Source organism: Lasiosphaeria miniovina (genome assembly GCF_030549165.1).
Source record: "Lasiosphaeria miniovina strain SMH2392-1A chromosome Unknown B0T26scaffold_5, whole genome shotgun sequence".
NCBI classification, from domain to species: Eukaryota; Fungi; Ascomycota; class Sordariomycetes; order Sordariales; family Lasiosphaeriaceae; genus Lasiosphaeria; species Lasiosphaeria miniovina.
In genome coordinates this window covers 564053-582119 of record NW_026848224.1, presented here as the reverse complement: position 1 = coordinate 582119, position 18067 = coordinate 564053, and the positions used below count along the sequence as shown (strand labels likewise).

General features: G+C 55.4%; 6 protein-coding genes across 6 annotated transcripts; 3 read left to right on the top strand and 3 right to left on the bottom strand.

Annotated features, from left to right (window-relative positions):
• Window positions 1–137: 137 nt before the first annotated feature.
• B0T26DRAFT_648518 (uncharacterized protein) lies at window positions 138–653 on the bottom strand (the record flags this gene model as incomplete). Its single annotated transcript, XM_060438006.1, has 2 exons — window positions 138–433; window positions 518–653. 2 exons carry the CDS (start codon window positions 651–653, stop codon window positions 138–140), a joined length of 432 nt encoding a protein of 143 aa, XP_060293835.1.
• A 5347-nt stretch (window positions 654–6000) lies between these two features.
• B0T26DRAFT_752739 (uncharacterized protein) lies at window positions 6001–6384 on the top strand (the record flags this gene model as incomplete). The annotated part of the gene is made up of 2 exons (XM_060445559.1): window positions 6001–6120; window positions 6202–6384. The coding sequence occupies 2 exons, from the start codon at window positions 6001–6003 to the stop codon at window positions 6382–6384; spliced, it is 303 nt and encodes a 100-aa protein (XP_060293834.1).
• A 756-nt stretch (window positions 6385–7140) lies between these two features.
• B0T26DRAFT_602963 (uncharacterized protein) lies at window positions 7141–7656 on the bottom strand (the record flags this gene model as incomplete). Its single annotated transcript, XM_060435773.1, has 1 exon — window positions 7141–7656. A coding segment is annotated over one exon (516 nt), but the record flags the coding sequence as incomplete, so codon positions are not given.
• A 4950-nt stretch (window positions 7657–12606) lies between these two features.
• B0T26DRAFT_676962 (uncharacterized protein) lies at window positions 12607–13170 on the top strand (the record flags this gene model as incomplete). The annotated part of the gene is made up of 3 exons (XM_060440042.1): window positions 12607–12848; window positions 13081–13100; window positions 13130–13170. The coding sequence occupies 3 exons, from the start codon at window positions 12607–12609 to the stop codon at window positions 13168–13170; spliced, it is 303 nt and encodes a 100-aa protein (XP_060293832.1).
• A 295-nt stretch (window positions 13171–13465) lies between these two features.
• Window positions 13466–14368, bottom strand: B0T26DRAFT_741616 (uncharacterized protein; the record flags this gene model as incomplete). The annotated part of the gene is made up of 2 exons (XM_060443994.1): window positions 13466–13812; window positions 13849–14368. 2 exons carry the CDS (start codon window positions 14366–14368, stop codon window positions 13466–13468), a joined length of 867 nt encoding a protein of 288 aa, XP_060293831.1.
• A 933-nt stretch (window positions 14369–15301) lies between these two features.
• B0T26DRAFT_779780 (heterokaryon incompatibility protein-domain-containing protein) lies at window positions 15302–17832 on the top strand (the record flags this gene model as incomplete). The annotated part of the gene is made up of 2 exons (XM_060446673.1): window positions 15302–16078; window positions 16238–17832. 2 exons carry the CDS (start codon window positions 15302–15304, stop codon window positions 17696–17698), a joined length of 2238 nt encoding a protein of 745 aa, XP_060293830.1. The 3' UTR covers window positions 17699–17832.
• Between the last annotated feature and the right edge of the window lie 235 nt (window positions 17833–18067).

Genomic DNA, 18067 nt, shown 5'->3' with positions numbered 1-18067 from the left:
ACTGCGCCGTCTCTGTGGCGATGGCGTGAACGTCAAGAATAGTGAGTCTTTGGGCACTGCACAACAACTGTCGGCATGGTTTACAAAGGGGGTTTGGAAAAGACCCTAAGCCAAGAGTTCTGCTGAGAGACTGAGACTCACTGCTGACTTTCAAGCATCATAGTATTGACGGCGAAGTGCAAGTCCAGGCGAGCTTCTCGTGTCTCGCTGAGAAGTGTAGCGATTCTTTTCTTTTTCAGTGCCCATTTCAACCCAACGGCTCGCACCTGGCCGTTGCGAGTGTTGGCGCTCAAGTAAGGGTCGATAAGACGAGTTAGCTGTGATATGACTCGTTCTAGCCGGGACCTTGTTGCGCGAAGTGAGGGAGGCTCTTGAATGTCTGAGCCTGGCGCTGTGGAAATGGACATGGTCTTGAGAACCTGGTCGACATGAGCTTCGCAGGCGCGAATGGTCTCGAGCTTCAGTCGTGTTTAGTCGGCCGAAAAATGAAACTGGAAGATGCAAGAGCGGAAGGTACATACTTCATTCACCAGATCTGTAAGCTCATCGCTTACGGCGGCTACGGACGCGAGGGTGTCGACGATTGTGGGTATAGCGGCTAGAGCCTGGCCGATGGCGACAAGGCTGGCCACTATGCCCAGCACTTCGGCCATATCAGAGCCCTGCAATCACTCACTGGGGATTCTGGGTGCTGTGGGAGTGAAATGACCTCTTCCTGCTTCTGTCTGGAGAGCGGATTCCCGAAGCCGTGGGGGGAAGTGTGCATCTTGCAGGCCTGACGCCTAGGTCGCTGCTCTACTTAAATACTTCTAATCAACCCACACAATGGCAACATATTGATGACGTGAGATTCAACCGACCACGGGCATGGTGGTTACACAGCAGATGCAGCTCGGAGATCGATTCCTTAAAGAATTGGAATGTGTATATTGACCTCTGATCTGAGCAGCGCGTATTTGCTAAAATACGGTGGTGTTTCATTGGGGGGAAGAGAGCGATGCAGTGTTATATTGGGGGGCAAGGGGGCGATGCAGTGTTCTATTGGGGGACAGCGGGGTGACGCAGTGTTCCATTGGGGGGCAACGAGGCGACACAGTGTCCGTTGGGGGGCGGGGGGAGGGGGGGGGGGGAGCGGGGGGGGCAATGAGATGAGGCAGGAGGCAAGGGGTTGAGGCAGTGGTTCAATGGGGGAGCGGCGGAATTAAGTTGTCGGAAGCATGGTACCTTAGATCTCAATTGTGGATAAAGTAGAATGGTGATTATACTGCTTGTTCCCTGGCTCCCTGGCTCAGCCAGAGAGTGGTTAAGCCAGAGAGTCGTTATTATAGTTACATCTAATGCTAACGATGTGTGTAGTAGCAAATGGTGACCCTAGCCAGCAGCTCGGTTAACCTGTGCCTAGCACACATAGGCTCTCATAAAGTTGTTTTATTAATGCTATTTGCTTACGGAAATACGCTTAAAATACCCCTGAAAGCCTAAATAAAGAGATAGAGAAACAGTCGGTTAACAGACAGCCTTTTAGTTCATATTTGTTGTAGTTATAGAGTCGTAGGGAATAAATATTAGGCCTATTACGAGTGATTAGGGATTTAAGGGCCGGGTATAAAGAGATACTGCAATTTCCCAACCTGCCGGCGGTCGGAATCTTACGGCAAAACCCCCATCACCAACCATGGCCACAGCCAGGGCCATGGGACGCAGGGGGCAGCAGGCGGTGTATGACAAGGGGATCTGGCTGTAGGGTTAGATGGCCTGGAGCGAAGTGCTAGTGCGCAATAATCTTCTTTGGCCTCAAGGTCCTTGCTTTTTGCAATCTTGTTGCTTGGAGCAAGGCCTATTTATGCCCAGGGGGCCTATTTATGCCCAGGGGAAGACTGGCCTCGGTACTTGAAGGCCTACTTTGTTGGCCTGGTAAGGGCGGCTACCTGTATTCCATGATTGGATACATTCAGCACCCTGTCTCAGCTGAGTGAGCCACTCATTTCTTCGCCGCCCAACTCTTGGGGCTGCACAGTCTTCCGATAGGTCGACCGGTTCTGTAGAGGGTGGTTCGTGTGACACGGTGCGATTGGCGGCGGCGGCGGCGGCGGCTCGGGCCATAGAAGTGGCTGCTGCTGCTAGTGGCAGCTCAGCAAGCGGTGGCGTCGCCAAGTGATTAGTTCTAGAGGACTTTTCGGTGTCAGATGAAGGGGAACGCTGCTAGTTCCCGGTGGACGGCCAGAATTTTCCGGCGAGGATTGTGTACGGAGGGATTGCCTAGATAGGGTTTAACTACCTAGATAGATGAGAGAGGCTCAATGGACATTACAATCAATTGATACGGACAACTTTGCCGGAGGCTTAATTGGCACTTGGGAGTGGGTGGCTATGGTGCTTGGTACAAAGCTTTCCTGTCAAGTCCAGCCCGCTGCAGAGATGGTCGGCCGACTTCGCTGAGGTTCCAGCCCCCAGCTGCTGGAACAGCCCCAAACCACAACATCAGAACCACAACATCAGATGCAGTAACTGGTATGAAGCCGGGTGCGACTCTTTTATACCTGGTGGTAGCCACCACCTAACGAGCACTCTCCAAGGCGATTTTTCGTCTCTATAATCCTTGTCCCGCCCGCTTGGTTAGCAAGGCGTCCATGACAGGAGTCTTAAAGAAGTCGGCCACGGTTCGGTGGAGGAGTTGGGCCGTGTGACTCCAGGGCGTGTTCTCGTGGTCTTTGTTCTCTGTGATATGGACCAGGTCTTTGCACTAGGCGACAATCCGGGTTACCAAGAGATTTTTCATAGTGGCCACTTGGGTAGTGAGGGTGCCTAGTTGAGGTTGGGCCATGGGCCGAAGATGAATTCCCAGGCTGCCTAGCTGGCCAAGGAAATGCTCCATCTCGGTGCGGTGATGGCTGCAAGTAGTGCGCTATCAGCATCAGATGTGCCTCTGGGAGTGAGAATCAAGACCCAAAGGGATCAGAAACGTGCGAGGTAAGGAAGTTCAAGTGTGCGCAGATGGAGTCCCTCATGCGTTCCAAGCGGCGGGCAAGATTCTCGAGCTCATTCCTATTGAGTGCTCCTTGTGTTCTTGGATACTGCCCGACGTGCTGTTGTAGATCTCGATCGAGTTGCTCACAAGCTTTGTGCCAAACTCGACAAACTGGATGATGCTGCCTGCCAGGCTGATTGCTGAGAGGGGGCCTGCCATGGTCTAAATTAGCCCTCACTCACCCAGTCCTCGCGGACGAGCCTGACAGTTCAATCAATGGGTCAATTTGTAATTATTGGCATGCACAGCAGCCTAATTTGATAGATAAGGTAAGAATGAGACCAGGAAACGAGATGGGGAGGTGACAAGTTTGAAGCAGTTAAGAAGCGCTTTCTTGGCTCACCTATTCTCTGAAAAAAAAACATAGCGAGGAAGGGTAGCCGAGTGCGGGAGGTTGAAGCCCGAATTGTAAAGTAAGCCCATCTGCAGCGCATGTGGCTGAGATGCTCTAGCTTCCACCAGAAGGGGTTGCCTTCAGCTTCCATTGGCCTGGTGCAGGAAAGAACGGAAACTAGCCCGCGCGTAGGAAGAAATGCCGGGTAGGTACAGAGCGACTACCAAGAACCCCAGGATCCGCGCATCCAAGTATACCGACGACGCCTATTAGTTCTACAAGCTCTATCTTTGCCACCTACCCCAAAATAGAATCCTCTTAACTCTTTTCTCGGCTACCTTAAACCGCTCCTCGTCTAATTCTGTGAGTTACTATGATAGTGACCGAAGTATTGTCGGAAGAAGCCGCGTCACGTAATCCGGCTGACCATTTCCAGCCACTCAACGAACAAAGACTTCTTTTTCCTTATATAGCAGGGCACCTGCTCTTTCTTCCTTCTTTTACTTCTTGGGAACGAGAGCACTCTTTTGCCTTCGATCAATGCAGTGTTGACAACTATTGGCCGCTTCAAATATTTCCCATCTAGTTCCTTCCTATGCGAACCTATACGCGCCGCTAGACCCTCAGCCCGCTATACTATTCTATAAAGTTAAGAAAACGGAATAGTAAACTCCCCGGGGATATCGTCGATTCTGAGGTAATCGGGCTAGTACCCAAAATCTTTGAGCCCTATACGAAGGATCCGTTCCCTATCGACCAAATGTCACGAATGTGAGGGCCTGGTCCTCCAGGCCTCCCAGACGCTCTGACTAATCAGACGCCAGCCGGGTGGATCCACCCGACCAGCCAGAGGGATCCACCCAACTGACTAATGGAAGCTCGGCCAGAGCCCCACCTTGAGACGCCCTGGAAGAATCTCGCGAGGGGAGGCTTTTGAGCTTCTTTTCCCTTTTCCCTTTAGTTTAGAATCTTCGTCAATAGCGCCCAATAGAGGAGTTCCGTCCTCATTCCAAGCCGGCCGTGACAACGAATCCCTATTCGTACTGGCTTGAAGGCGGGGCAGGGGCGGCGGGACCCGCCCCGGCCAGTCCCATCGATGAAGAGCAGATGGACCCACAGTTGCTCTGTCGTGTGGAGAACAGAGCAATGTGCTCTGTGTCCCCACAATGAGAGCAACAGAGCAACGCCCTAATTGGCCCACCTTAGATAGATATATACGACGGCCATAGCCACGGCCTTAGATAGTTCTTGCTTGGTTCTTCAAGCAAGCAATACACATTCACTGCGCTCATATACTTTGAGTGGCATTCCGATTTGACTGTATTACCCGTGCGATAGGAGCTTGCCCTTTGTTCTATCTTCATAATTACCAACCCAGCATCCCGTGGAGCCCGTGCTCCCTTACAGACAGACGACCCTAATAGTCGAGTGGTTTTTAATAATGGGCTACCTACTTTGGCCAGCGGTAATCCCCTTCGGCTTTGAAGCGCGCCTCAAAAGCCTTGAACTCGCCGCGGTCGAGGACGCCGCACCATTAGTCCTCTTCGACCTTAACTCGGCTAGAGATGCGATTACGAATTTCGGCGATAATCTAATCGACGCGCGAGACCGGCAAGCCCACGGACGGTATAGGGTAGAGAGTCAGCTGATCGGGCTGGGTGATTGTTCGCTTATCGGCCATATTGGTGGATAGGTTCGATTATGATGATGATGATAGAATGTGTGTGCGCTCAGGGCGATTGTGAGGAGTGAGGCTCGCTTTGCTTGTTAATGACGGAAGGAACAGATGTTACGGGGCGATTGGGAGGAAGGATTAGGGGGTTGATTCCTTATAGTATGTGAACGTCCTACGTGCAGGCTATTATAAAATACGTAGCCAAAACATTTTAGAGTTAGGTAGTGAAGAAATACACCCGCTATCTATACCTAATACCTCAACCAAATCTTACTCGCTCCCAGCTAGCGGCCATTCAGGGGACTAAGGGGAGGCGTAAAACTAGGAATCTACGACCAAGCCTCTTTCCCTCATCTCAGCAAGCTTAGACCCTTTCTCGGCATGCGCTTATTAATATTCTAGCAAGCGGGTGCCATTAAAATCGAGACTCCAGCTGCCATAAGCAGGTAGCCTGTTGCGCAGCACTAATAAATCTTCGACAATTCTAACATTTCCCACAACACTATACCGGACCATGCAGGCCTTGATCTGGTCGAGGTACGGGAACAGCCTTATTTGTGCATTGATGTGGTTGGCCTGGAGGGCCACGGTGAGCGTCTTAAGATCCAAGTAGACGCCCGGGTCGGCAGCCCCGAGACAGGACACGCCGTTTAACGGCATCCACAGCTCCTACTGCTGCGTGATCTGCGAGTTCGAACCACGACAACACCGGGAAGAAGCCACTTCACGTGATGCGGCTGACCATTTTCGGCCACTCAAGGACGAAGACCTCTTTTTCCTCATATAGCAGGGCACCCGACCTCTCTTCCTTCTTCCGAACAGAAGCACTCTTTTGCCCGAAAATAATGTAGTGTTGTATGTGACAATGAACAGTCTGATACGCGCAACGCAATCGAATCACGCCTTCAATCGCTACAACGCTTGCAACGCTACGAAAGTGAAGCTATACGCAACAATATCACAATGTCAACAGACACATCGTTCGCCGGCCCCAAAGACTGGCCAGACTGGTCCGCTTCATACCGGTCCAAGGCCAAGACCCTCATGATCTGGGAATACGTCGATCCTGCTCAAGAGCCGCCGGTGCCGCCACCCTCGAAGCCCGCGGCCCCGATCGTCACGGACTAATCTGATGCGGTACCGCCTATCCAACATGCACGCCAGCTCACGGTAGCAATGCGTGCCGTGTACAACGACGATTACCGCCGCTACGAATTTTACCTCGAGGCCTGGAAAGAATACATGTACGGCATAGGAACGCTAGAGACGTGGGTCAGGAACCACGTCATACGACAACACAGGGAGGTGAACTGTCAGGAAGAGTGCAGCAGTGGTATAACAACCTGAAGAGCATCAGTGCCCCGGCCGTGCAGCTACTTGGCCGAGGCTATGAAGTATCGCCCAGAAACCACGTCCCACGTCGCAGCTGAGGCGAGCGGTAGACTATTGATTCAGCAAGCCTCAAGACGCCAGACTCTCTCTCTTGGCCCCAAACGTTCGCCAAGGTATATAGTTTGCGTGAGCTGCTTGGTAGACAATCCTGAAGCAGGTTCCAGGCGTCAATGCCCCGGGAAGGTCTGCAGGAAATCATGGTCTAGTCGTGGCCAGCTGGCCGAAACATGTTCTCTTTCCTGGGCTCATAAATTAGTTCGATTAGTCGGAGCTGTCACAGAACCGTGCCGAGACAACGTAACGGCTGTTTTAGTGATCTAGAATGGAGCCGCGTGGTAGCGTTGGAATAAACGGCCCCTTTCGGGATTGACTGGGCCCAAAGAAGTCTGCATTCTCTCTGGGAAGCGAAACGGGATGAATAAAACTCTAAATCCTGCAAGTAATTACGGGTTAGGGCGTGCCAGATCGAGCAAGCTGAGACGGGAGAATGGAGACGCTAGGTAGGTATCTACTATCGCGAACTCTGAGGAAAGAAAGGACAACGAGAACCGCTGAAAAGAACAGTATAGAATAGGTTGTCCTCTCTAAAACTACAGGCCGAAGGCCGCCAGCTATGAAGCGCGATTCTAGGTGTGGTGTAAACCCTAACCCTGAGGATAATCCTGTGGTGGGGCTTTTACCGCCGAAATCGTTATCGCGGCTGCAAGTTTCAAGATAAAACTCCGCCACCTGCGGCTCATCGTGCTTGCTCAGCCTTTTCAGACCCTGCAGCCACCCACTTTTCGTTACCCAATCCTGGCATCCTGCTTCATTTTTACCAGACCAGCGAGCAGATCGCGACCGCTTCTTTAGAGAAAAATCCCGGCTTCTTGAGAACGTACGCGGGCCATTTTTTCGCAACTTGGGGCCATTCTCATGTGCTACTGCCTCCACAACCTCGGCAAACCGGCTCCTGAGTTGCTCTCGTCTCATCACGGCGGGGTGTGTGTCGACAACTCCAGGAACAGCGCAGCTGATGCCCATCGCAAATGGCAAGCGGTAGAGGGCCGCATCGGGCACCGAGACGACCGAGTCCCAGTCAATAACGGCGAGTACGTTGAAATCCCAATCAACAAGGAAGTTGTTTAGGTTGAGATCGTAGTTGGCAAGGCCAAAACCTTCGGCCGAGCCCTCTCCTTCTCGCGCTGCAGGAGGTGCAAAGAAGGCGGCGAGAGACTGGAATGCCTTCGTGCTTGCCGGGATAACACTAAGCTACCTCTTCTACGGTGTTGCTGTGGACGTACGATAATTGAAAATGGACATCCGACGGAATTTTGGTCATTCAGCTCATCGCTGTGGACTCTTGGGATTGGGATGCCTGGTTCTGGCTGTTTGTGGGGAAGCTTGACTTGGCGCCGTGGTGGGACGGGGATCTGACGACGTTGAGAAACGGAAAACTAGGTAGAAATTCCTCCCCTAGGTAGAAATTCCTCCCCACCCCTCCAGGTTGCACTTCCTAACAGGAGAGAATCTGCCATTGCCGGACGCCAATTCGTCTCCGGCAACCGCTTCCGCTGCGAGTTTCGTTGGGAAGGGGCGCACCAGTCTATATGTGTGGTCATACATGCCCACCGACAGTCCGACACCGACCCCGCTCTTGGGCCGTAAGAGGGCTTGCCTGACGGGCGTTGGGGACAAATGATCCTTACGTAGAAACAGTCGGTGTCTAGAAAACATCTAAGTTGCCCTAGTCGTTACTGAAATTTCAGGTTAGAAATACAGGGGATTGCATATTCTGAACATAGGGGGTTCAAGGTAAGGAACTGGACAACATTTGTGCTGATCAGCGATCACTCAGGTATGGGAGGCAGCATGCGACCAAGCATTGATCTTTGCACTGTTGACTGTTTACTGTTGACTGTTTACTGACTTAAGACCTGGCACCTAGTATCATCACTCGCTACCTAGGTAATTACCACTTCCTCAAGAAAACCATGTAACGTGCTCCCTTCGCCCCAGGCTCGTTCAACAAGCGAGGCTACAGAGCGCCTTTAATGAAACGGCTCTTATTTATGTGAGGAACCAGGCCCTTTCATATATCGGGAAACCCGACCCAGCTAGCCATGCAGAGGTTGCGACTTTTACTACTGACGGCACCAACATTAACTTCTTCACACATCATATCGCTGACGATGACGGCACGGGATATCACCAACATCGTGTGACCTCAACCAACCTAACAAGAAATACTATTGACCTCTCCTCAAATATACCGGTATTGCTTGTTGATCAAGGCCTTCCTGCCGAATTTCGTCTGCCGGATACTATCGGGCGGCTTGGCGCCCGCGGCACGCAGCTACTCGTCGAACCTGGCCGCTCCCAATACACAACGCTCAGTCGTGTCACCGAGCTTACGCCGTATAGCCAGCCCTCGAACGCCACGTCCACCTTACGGTAGATAAGTAGGAGAAGAAACTTCATCAAGTGGGCCATGTTTACCTCGCTCACTTAACATCGGACAGCTACCAACCGGCCCAACTCTCTCTGTCAGAGAGAATACACCAATTCACATCCACTGTGCATAATTAGGTAGATGAACGCAATTATCGAATACATGAAGGCTTGACCACAACGTCCCGACAACTCCTCTCAGCTCGCGCACACCTTTTCTAGCAGCATACCCTTGTTTTTCAGCTTGACCTGCAGGATACATGCGACCACGGTAAATTCGATTTGAAGTAGCGGTCCATGGTCGTTTCGTTCCCCTCCTGCTGCTGGATGCTGTCGCTGTTTTGTTGGATTGTGTTCAGGGTTCCGATGTTGGCGGGTTCAGCCTCTCTGGAACCTACGCCCCCGCGCCGAACAGCGTCCTGGTCTCTGCGGTGCGAATGTAAGTGTTAGCGGTGGGTGGATTGAGGTGATTAGATGGAAACTTGATTATGGGGAGTTTCTCGTACCCGTGCTTAGATGCATATTGCACGGCGACGTAATCGATATTTGAATGGGACATCGTAGGCGAAAAATGGCTCGAATTGACAGCCGAGAGCGATGATTTTGAGATGCAGATGAATTGGCGATCAGGCACTGACGATGGCTTCCTATGCCATCAACAAACAGGAAGACTGCTATAAATCTTCGTGGATTTATCTCGTTGCTAACATTCTTTCGCCGCAGCCTCATGAACAGTCAGTCTTGTTCTCGGTCCCCGTGTTTGCGAGTCCCGAAGGAGTCCCAGGGACTCAAGGGACTCAAGGGACTCAAGCGGCTCATGCACACTCATCTTCATTGGACTGCGGGAGACCTGACTTGTGTCAAGCCGCCATTCGCTCAAATGTTAGACCCATAGGCCACCCTAAGGCTCTGCGGCACGTGTCTAGTGCTTGCAGCCATTTGCGCCTGTTATGGTCTTGATTACTGTGACTACGCAATGCAAGGGGAAAGAAAGGGTGCCGAGTCCTAAATTCGCCACCGGCAGGAGGGAATAGTTTTACGCCGAGCAGGGACTCACGATAAAAAGACGTGCGCCGAGTCCCAAACTCACCAACACAGGGCGGCGAAAGCCCAATTGTCGCCGTGGGACTCCGAGTCCCCCTTGGTCGGCCCAATTGATCTCCGGCGCGCATCGTGGCAAGCGGCTGAGTCCCGCGGAAACAGTGGGGCGTAATTGGGCGTGTTCTGGTCGGAGGGACTCGTATGCACGGTTGGCTGAAAAGGAGGGGGACTCATGGCAGTGTGGAGGAGGTACCTACGGCCACTCCTTAGGGCCAGGCAAGTCTCGGTCGCTAATAAAGAACAAGGCTCCCAGCCCCCGTCCCATCCCTCTTCTTTCCTCTCTTTCTCCAACCCCGCCCGTCAGTCCACCGCGACTTTTGCAGTCTGCCCGTGGTCGGGCCAAGTTTGGCGAGAGCCTAGTTCGCTGCGCCAGTACTTTGTTGTCTGTTCATTGAGCTCAGCAGGCCGCCGCCCCCAAAAGGCGGCGGCCTTTTGAGAGCTCATCAGTTCCAGACGAGTTTGGTTCGGCATACTTGCCCCAGATTTCGAAGTTTCGTATGACCCAGATCCCATCCCATCAGCACTCCAAGACGTCGCCAGAGTTCCTCCTATTTATATAGCTTCCTACGACCAAGCGTTACTGGGCCATTCAGGAGGGTTTGCTCCCCCCTCTCGAGGGTTTGCCCCCCCCCTCTCCAAGCGTCCTACTGCCTCGTACATTCGCTTGGGGAGCTATCAATTCGTTCCTCTCACCACCACATCCCACTCCCGACTCTCTCCCCGATTTTGGCTACTCTTGGCTCGACCTCGACTCTTCCCCCCTTCCCACCCAGTCGAGCCTGTGCGGCTGGCCGTCGACCCCCCTCCGGCACGGCCAGCCCGTCTCTGTTGTCACCCCGGGCCCATCAACGTCAGCGGACTCGCTAGGCGACGTGTCGTCTCCATCAAATCCCTCGTTTCCGCCGGGCCCCAGTCGGAGGAAGAAGCACTTGTGCTCAAGCTGCGAATACTCCACCCACTCGCGCAAGGACCTGCGGAAGCATGGGTTTCGCCACCAAAAGCCCCGCGAGGAGGACTGTTTCAAGTGTCCACACGAGGGATGTGCACGGCTCTTCGCTTGAAAAGACAATGCCGACCGCCATGTCCGACAGTACTGCTCGCTTCAACTACGACTACATCATGAGATCACCGGAAATATGAATCCCTAGTTCGAGCGACTGGCTTCTTCGCGAGGTGAATGTACGTGATCGAATACGTGATCAAATTCCATTCCCTGTTGTTTGATTATCTGCTCATTTCTTGCCAGCATTCTCTACAAGGCGGATGCTTCAGCCTCTACGAGGCGGATGCTTCAGCCCCCACACAGGCACCAAGGTCGAGAAGGGACATGAAGGAGAGCCCCAAGAGAAGCCGGGTCGGACTGCCGATCACCTCGAATCGGCGCGCTGCCCACTCCGGCAGGCCATGCCCCTCAACCAGACCCACGTCTGGGATCTCGCGCCCAATTTGTGACCCCCCTAGCCCTAGGCTTAATTCGCGGGTTCCCGGCAGATAAACTTCCGTAAGGTATAGGCGCTGAGGGTTTCTTAGTTCTCTACTTGCGGCTGGGCTCTGGCTGGTCGGCCGTCTTCATTGATTGGGGGTTAGAGCTTTTGTGCCGGAGGAAGCCGCGTCACGTGATTCGGCTGACCATTTCCGGCCAGGGCACCTGCCCTTTCTTTTTTCTTTTACTTCTTCCAAATACAAGCACTCTTTTGCCGTCAGTCAATGCAGTGTTGTATGTGACGTTTGGTGGCTGCGGAGGAAATGGATTCACTACTTGCAATGTTCCCCCAATCGTTCTTTCACTGTTCCCCCAATCGTTCTTTCAATGTTCTCCCTATCTATTGTATATTTCTTTGATTCCAAACCGTTCTGCTTAATTTCCTTGCTCTTGGGACTCTTGTGGTCATTGGGTAGAAAACTTCCTAGTCGCAGAATACCTAGGCTGTATTCAATATGTTGCACGTGATCGCAGTTGACAGCGCATTGAATTGTCTGTCTGAAAAAGGCTAGGGATATAGGAAAGGAAGGCCCTATTTATACCCAACAAGTAAATAAAGGAAACCTAGTAGTAGTACTAGGAAGTGAGCGTTATAGAGGGTCTTTTCAAGGTTGAACTCGGTTGTGGCTCGGATGTGGCTCGGATGCGGCTTAGAGTGACTTAAATCTAGGCGATATAATACTTTCTCCCATACGTCTATCCTCTACACTGGAAGCGGGTATAGGTTAGATCTACCAAGTCGAGGGCATATTTTTGGGCCGGAATTAATCGTTTGTTCCGGCTTCCAATCGATCTCTGAGGCGCCCAGAGTCAAAAGACCGTTCTGAATGTCTTCGTCACATGAGACCAAGATAGGATGTCACGATGATGACGATGTTAGTCGCGATGCCTGAAAATCCTTGCCGCAGATCACAACACCGCGAATAATGCCCGCTAGCTCAACCGAGGTCCCCGCTATTAGTATTTGAGTACTAACCTGAACTACCTTTTCTTTATTTAATTAGCGAATCCTGGCATGTTTATCAAATTTGCTAGTTGCACGTCCTACCGCGTCGAAACCGTGCCCAACAGCTGACTTGACTTGACTTGACCATTATCACCAAACAGACCAAGATTTGCAGCTCTGTCTATAGTCACGGGTATAGAGCACTCAAAATCCAGCCATGGATATGGACGCCCTCAGGTTCGCGTCGGACGGCACGGTCCGCGCCATTCTCATCGCGCTCTGCAACAACCCGGCCAACTGGGCAACTGCACAGAGATACTTGGGGCACCTCGAGCCCAATGCCCTACGCGTGGCGGAGTTGCCTGGCACCAAGCGTAAGGCAAAATGGGGGGCGAGCATCTACGGCGAGTGTGACAACGTCTTCGACGAGGCCGATAATAGAAAGGTCAACGGCTGCTGGTACCATCCATAATTACCCGGCCAGACCCAGCGTTGTCCCCGCCGGCAGGCATCCCCCGCGCGTGTGCGAGTGCAATCGACTGACAATCGTATCTAATCGGGGGGGGGGAATAGGCGAGATGGAGTATAACGAAGATTCTTACATATGGGAAGATAACGAGGAAAATGACTTCAATACATTTGAGAATCGACAGGAATACCTGGAGGGATTCCTGTGGACCTGTTGCTCTAGGGCTAGTGACGAGAAGGAGGGTACGTCGAGACCTCCTCGGCTAACCAAGATGACAAGGACGAAGACGAGGACGAGGACGAGGACGAGTAGGAAAGCAGCGGGAAAGAGGAAGACGCATCGGAGGGGGAGGAAGACGAGTCTAATGAAGAGTGAGACTCGATAAGCTATAAAAAATCCATTCGAGCTTTGGTGAGAAAGGTATCATTCTTCTACCAGATCGGTACTCAGTTACGAAGAGGCAGGCTTGACAGCGTCTTATAACGTTGTCCGAAATGCCTCAAATAAGGATCTTGTATTCTAGCCTACGGAATCTCGTTCGCGAACTGCCGATATTAATTATAAATATCGCGTTAATACTACGCCCGCTCGCTCGAACCAAACCTAGCTAGCCCGCCCTTCTGCCCACGATGCAGATCTGGTCCAGCGTGTGATAGACGCCGGCGTCGATCTCGCGCATGGCCTCGGCGTTCAGCCGCTCGATGCGCTCCCTGGTCCACCCGCTGCCCTCGACGCCAACCAGGCTCTGCAGGCAGCCGACGAAGCACTCGATGACGTTGCGCGTGCCGCGGTCGCGCAGCCGCAGCGCCGGGTCCTGCAGGCGGTCGGTCGAGAAGACGTCCTCGTGCACGTCGACGAGGCCTAGCGCGCGCCACACGTCTGGCCGCCGCAGGTTGCCGGGCTCACGCATCATCAAGCCGATGACGGCGGCGTCGTCGTCGTCGTCGTCGCCATCTCCACCGCCGCCATCTCCTCTCCGCGCGCGCGCACTTCTCGGTGCAGGCCGGAACGGCCGCAGCCCGTCGTAGATCTGCTGGCAGGCGGCGCGCGAGGCGCCGGGGGCCGAGCTGTACAGGGCGAAGTTGGCCGAGTCGATCCACTGCAGCCAGCCGGCGGCGGGGCGTAGGAGAGTGGCGAGGTTGGCGACGGCGCGGGCCCAGGCGGCGCGCGGGGTGGCGCTGCTGACGAAGCGCACGGCCACGACGTCGTACGTGCCCAGCTCGGCAGCCGAGAACGGCGCGTGCATGTCGTGTGTCGCAAACGTCACGTTGGCCGGCCACGTCTCGCGCGCCGGGAACGACGACGCCAAGACGTCGAACCCCCGCAGCTCGCACGTCGCCGGCAGCGTCTTAGCCACGTCCAGCAGCCAGATGCCCGTGCCCGTGCCGACGTCGGCTATCTTGGCGTTGGGCGGCAGCGCCGGGATGTTGGGGTGGATGAGGAAGCCGAAGGTTTGGGTGGTGAAGGTGTGTTGCTCGTCCAGTCTGTTTTTGGGGCAATTGATGACCATGTGTGAGTTTGGGGGTGTTCCAGGTAAGTACCTAGGTCTAGGCCTAATTGACGGGAATGAGAGACTTGCCTTTCTGCTATTTCTTCTATAACGGGAGCTATGCCTGCGCTTGAGCCGGCATCTTGGACTTGCGGCTCTGCCATGGTTGCTGTTTGGGTTTCGTGGCAGTGCCAGCTAATTAGAACTAGTATTCAATGCCGCGTCTTTGTTAATTATTTGATCAGAGATGCAGGAGGATAGTGGGATGCAAGATGCAGGAGGATAGTGGAATGCAAGATGCATGCGGGCGCCCCTTGGCGAGAGTGAGTTATATAGCTGCTCGGGCCCACATGCGGGGCTGGTCTATTGGCGAACATGGCATTGGGCGCAAGTGCATGCAGCTAGCCAGCCTGTGGAGTGTAGATTTGTCGCTGTAGGCGTAACCTCTGGAAGCAAGCCTCTGTCGAAGGTGGCCCGTCTTATGGCCCTCTCTGGGTTCATCTTTGTGCTGTGGGCAACGTTTCTTCGGTAGAATTTTGGGATAATTAATTATTGTTTGCGCAGAGTAATAAAAGAAGCCGGCTTGCGTCTGAGCCCGTTAGATGAATCTTCCCGGGTCAGCCACCACCCACGCCAGTTGGAACCAGGTGGCACCGGCACCAGCACCACCTGAGGTTCTGGGGTGTGAAAAGAACGGTATGGAATGGGTTGTCCTCTAAAAACTACAGGCCGAAGGCCACCAGCTATGAAGCGCGATTCTAGGTGTGGGGTAAACCCTAACCCTGAGAATAATCCTGCGGTGGGGCTTTCAGGTGATTACCAAATCAATGTAACATGTACAGTAATCCAGCCCTGGCCCCCTGTCCATTCAGCACAGATGCGACTGGAACGCCCCATTTCTTGGCAATTGCTTCCCGAGGTCTAGTTAGTCTAGACAAAGAGTCGGGTGCCGCCATGGACGATCACGACCCCGAGCATCCCCACTACCCTAAATGCTACCGCCGTCTCGGCCCAGATGTCATCCGCGTCTTCGAGCTCGAAGCCGGCAGGCCGTCGGATCCCATCACCGGGCGGCTGGTGCCCCAGACAATCGACGGGCAGCCCTACGAAGCCGTGTCGTATGTGTGGGGCAACGGCCGCGACCGCCGCGACATCGCAATTAGCGGCGCCACCCTGTCCGTCACGGCGAGTCTTCACGGAGCCCTCGCCGCCTTCCGATATGGGCCCGAGTCTGGGAAGAGCAGCAGCAACACCACGAGATGGGCGCAACGGCACCGAGGCCAAGTGCGCCGGCTGTGGGCCGACGCCCTGTGCATCAACCAGGAGGACCTGCCCGAGCGCACGTCGCAGCTGGAGCTGATGGGCCGCATCTTCGCCGGCGCCCAGCGCGTGCTCGCCTGGCTCGGCTGGGAACAGGGCCAGGACGGCCGCCGCCACACTCGCGCCGCCATCCGCTTCATCCATTCCTTCATGGAGGACCCCGAAGCCGGCCTGCGCGACGCCCGCATCCTCCTCCACGACGACGTGGCCGCCCTGATGGCCGACCCCGCTTCTCGCCCCGCCGCCCTCGCGTCCGAGCACGACCGGCGCCGGTTCCAAGAGCAGTCGCGCATGTGGGAGAACGTCAAGGCCTTCTTCGAGATCAAGTACTTCCACCGCACCTGGATCGTCCAGGAGCTAGGCCTCGCCCGCAAGGCCATCATGTACACGGCGGTCAAGCCCGCCATGGGTGTTGGGGGTGAAGCAGCAGCAGCAGCATCAGCACCAGCACCAGCATCAGCACCAGCACCAGCACCAGCATCAGCACCAGCACCAGCATCAGCATCAGCATCAGCATCAGCATCAGCATCAGCTGGGGTTGGGAGCAGCGCTGACCAGAACCCCGACCAGGACTGGGACCAGGACCAGAGCCACGCCCTGGAGCTAGACTACATCGACTGGGCGCTGGTGGGGCGATTCGCCAGGTTCGTCGACTACAGCGGCGCGTCGCTCGTGACGCACCTCAACCTGCTCTCGTGGGTGACGCACCACATCCTGATGGTGTGGGAGATGCGGGCCGACGACGGCACGCCGGCATGCGACTTCCTGACGGGCATGCACTGGACGCGCATCCTTGGGGTGACGGACGCGCGCGATCGCGTCTACGGGCTGCTGGGCCACCCGCTGGCCGTCACCGCCGACGGCCACCTCGTGGCGCGGCCCGACTACACGGTCACGCGCGGCGTCGTGTACACGCGGCTGGCCGCCGGCTTCGTGCGCCGCACCGGCAACCTGGCCGCTGTCAACCTCGTCGACCACGAACACGGCCCGCCGCTGGCGGCTGCAGGACGGTCCTGGGACCCCGCCGACGACGGCCGCATGCCCAGCTGGGTGCCCGACTGGCACAGCATCAACCGCACCACGCCGCCCGACTACTGCGTGCCCGCGGCCGCCGCTGACGACCGCGCCGGCATCCGCATCACCGGCGGAGACGGCGAGATCCAGGGCGCCGCGGGCACGCCGCTGCCGCAGCTGCTGGCGCGCGGCTGGCTGGTCGACGAAATCGCGGCCGTGTCGCCGCGCATGGAGACGACCGACTTCCCCGTGACGAACCTCGCGCGCGAGCGCGCCAAGACCAACCCCTTCTGGCTCGACCGCGTCTGGGAGCTGGTCTTTGTTCCCGCCGATGCGCCAGCTGACGGCGACGGCGACGGCGACGCGCTCGCCGTGCTGGACACGCTGTCGCTGGCCCTGCAGCAGGGCACTAGGGAGAGCGACCAGCCGACGAGCGCGGTGGCGGGGCCCCAGCCGAATCTGGCCGAGCACCGCCGCTCGTTCGCCGCCTACGTGCTCGAGTACCACGAACTGTGGCGCAGCGCCAACGACGGCGACGCGGCGGCGGCGGCAGCCAGCAGCCAGCAGCAGCACCATCGCCATCACCACGACCTGCCCGCGCGCTCGCTCTACGCCAGCCTGCCGTCGGCGGCGCAGGCCGAGCTGCGGCGGCGCGCGGCCGGCGGCGCCACGAGCGGCGCCTTCCTCGAGTGCATGACCTGGCCGGCCATGTGCCGCGTCGTATACCGCACGGCCGCCCACGGCCTCGTCGGCATGGGCTCGCGCGTCGCCCGCCCCGGCGACCTCGTGTGCCGCGTGCGCGGCTCGGCCGTGCTCATGACGCTGCGCCCGCTGCTCTTGGACGAGGACTCGTCTGATGATGATGACGATGACGATGACGATGACGATGATGGCAGCGGCGGCGCGCCCATTTCTTGCGCTTTTGTCGGGCCCACTGTCGTGCCGGCGCGCATGAAGAGTGGCGTCATCGACGGCGGCGAGTTTGGCGAGCGAGCCGCTCGCTTTCGCATTGTCTAGATAAGGAAGTGAGGTAATGTCGGCTTTTGATTGTTTGTCGTCACATGCGGATGACTTTTATGTGTGAGTGGATTTGTTTGCTCTGAGTTGATTTGCTTGCGCTGTGGGTGGATTTGTTTGCTCAGTCACAAGTGGTTTGGTTGACTGTAATCTATTGCTAGTTTTTACTCCAAGGCACATCTTGAGCTAACACGGCAGGTAACGAAATAAGGGTCTCTGGCGAAGATAGCTCTTGGTAATTAATATCTGTAATTTACCGTCTCAGTTTTAGCGGGCTAGCTCCGATTACGAGTAATAACAACGAAGTTATGATCGGCACGGCTGGGTGGCATGTCGTCCCTGCGCCAACACGTATGGATATGCAACGGC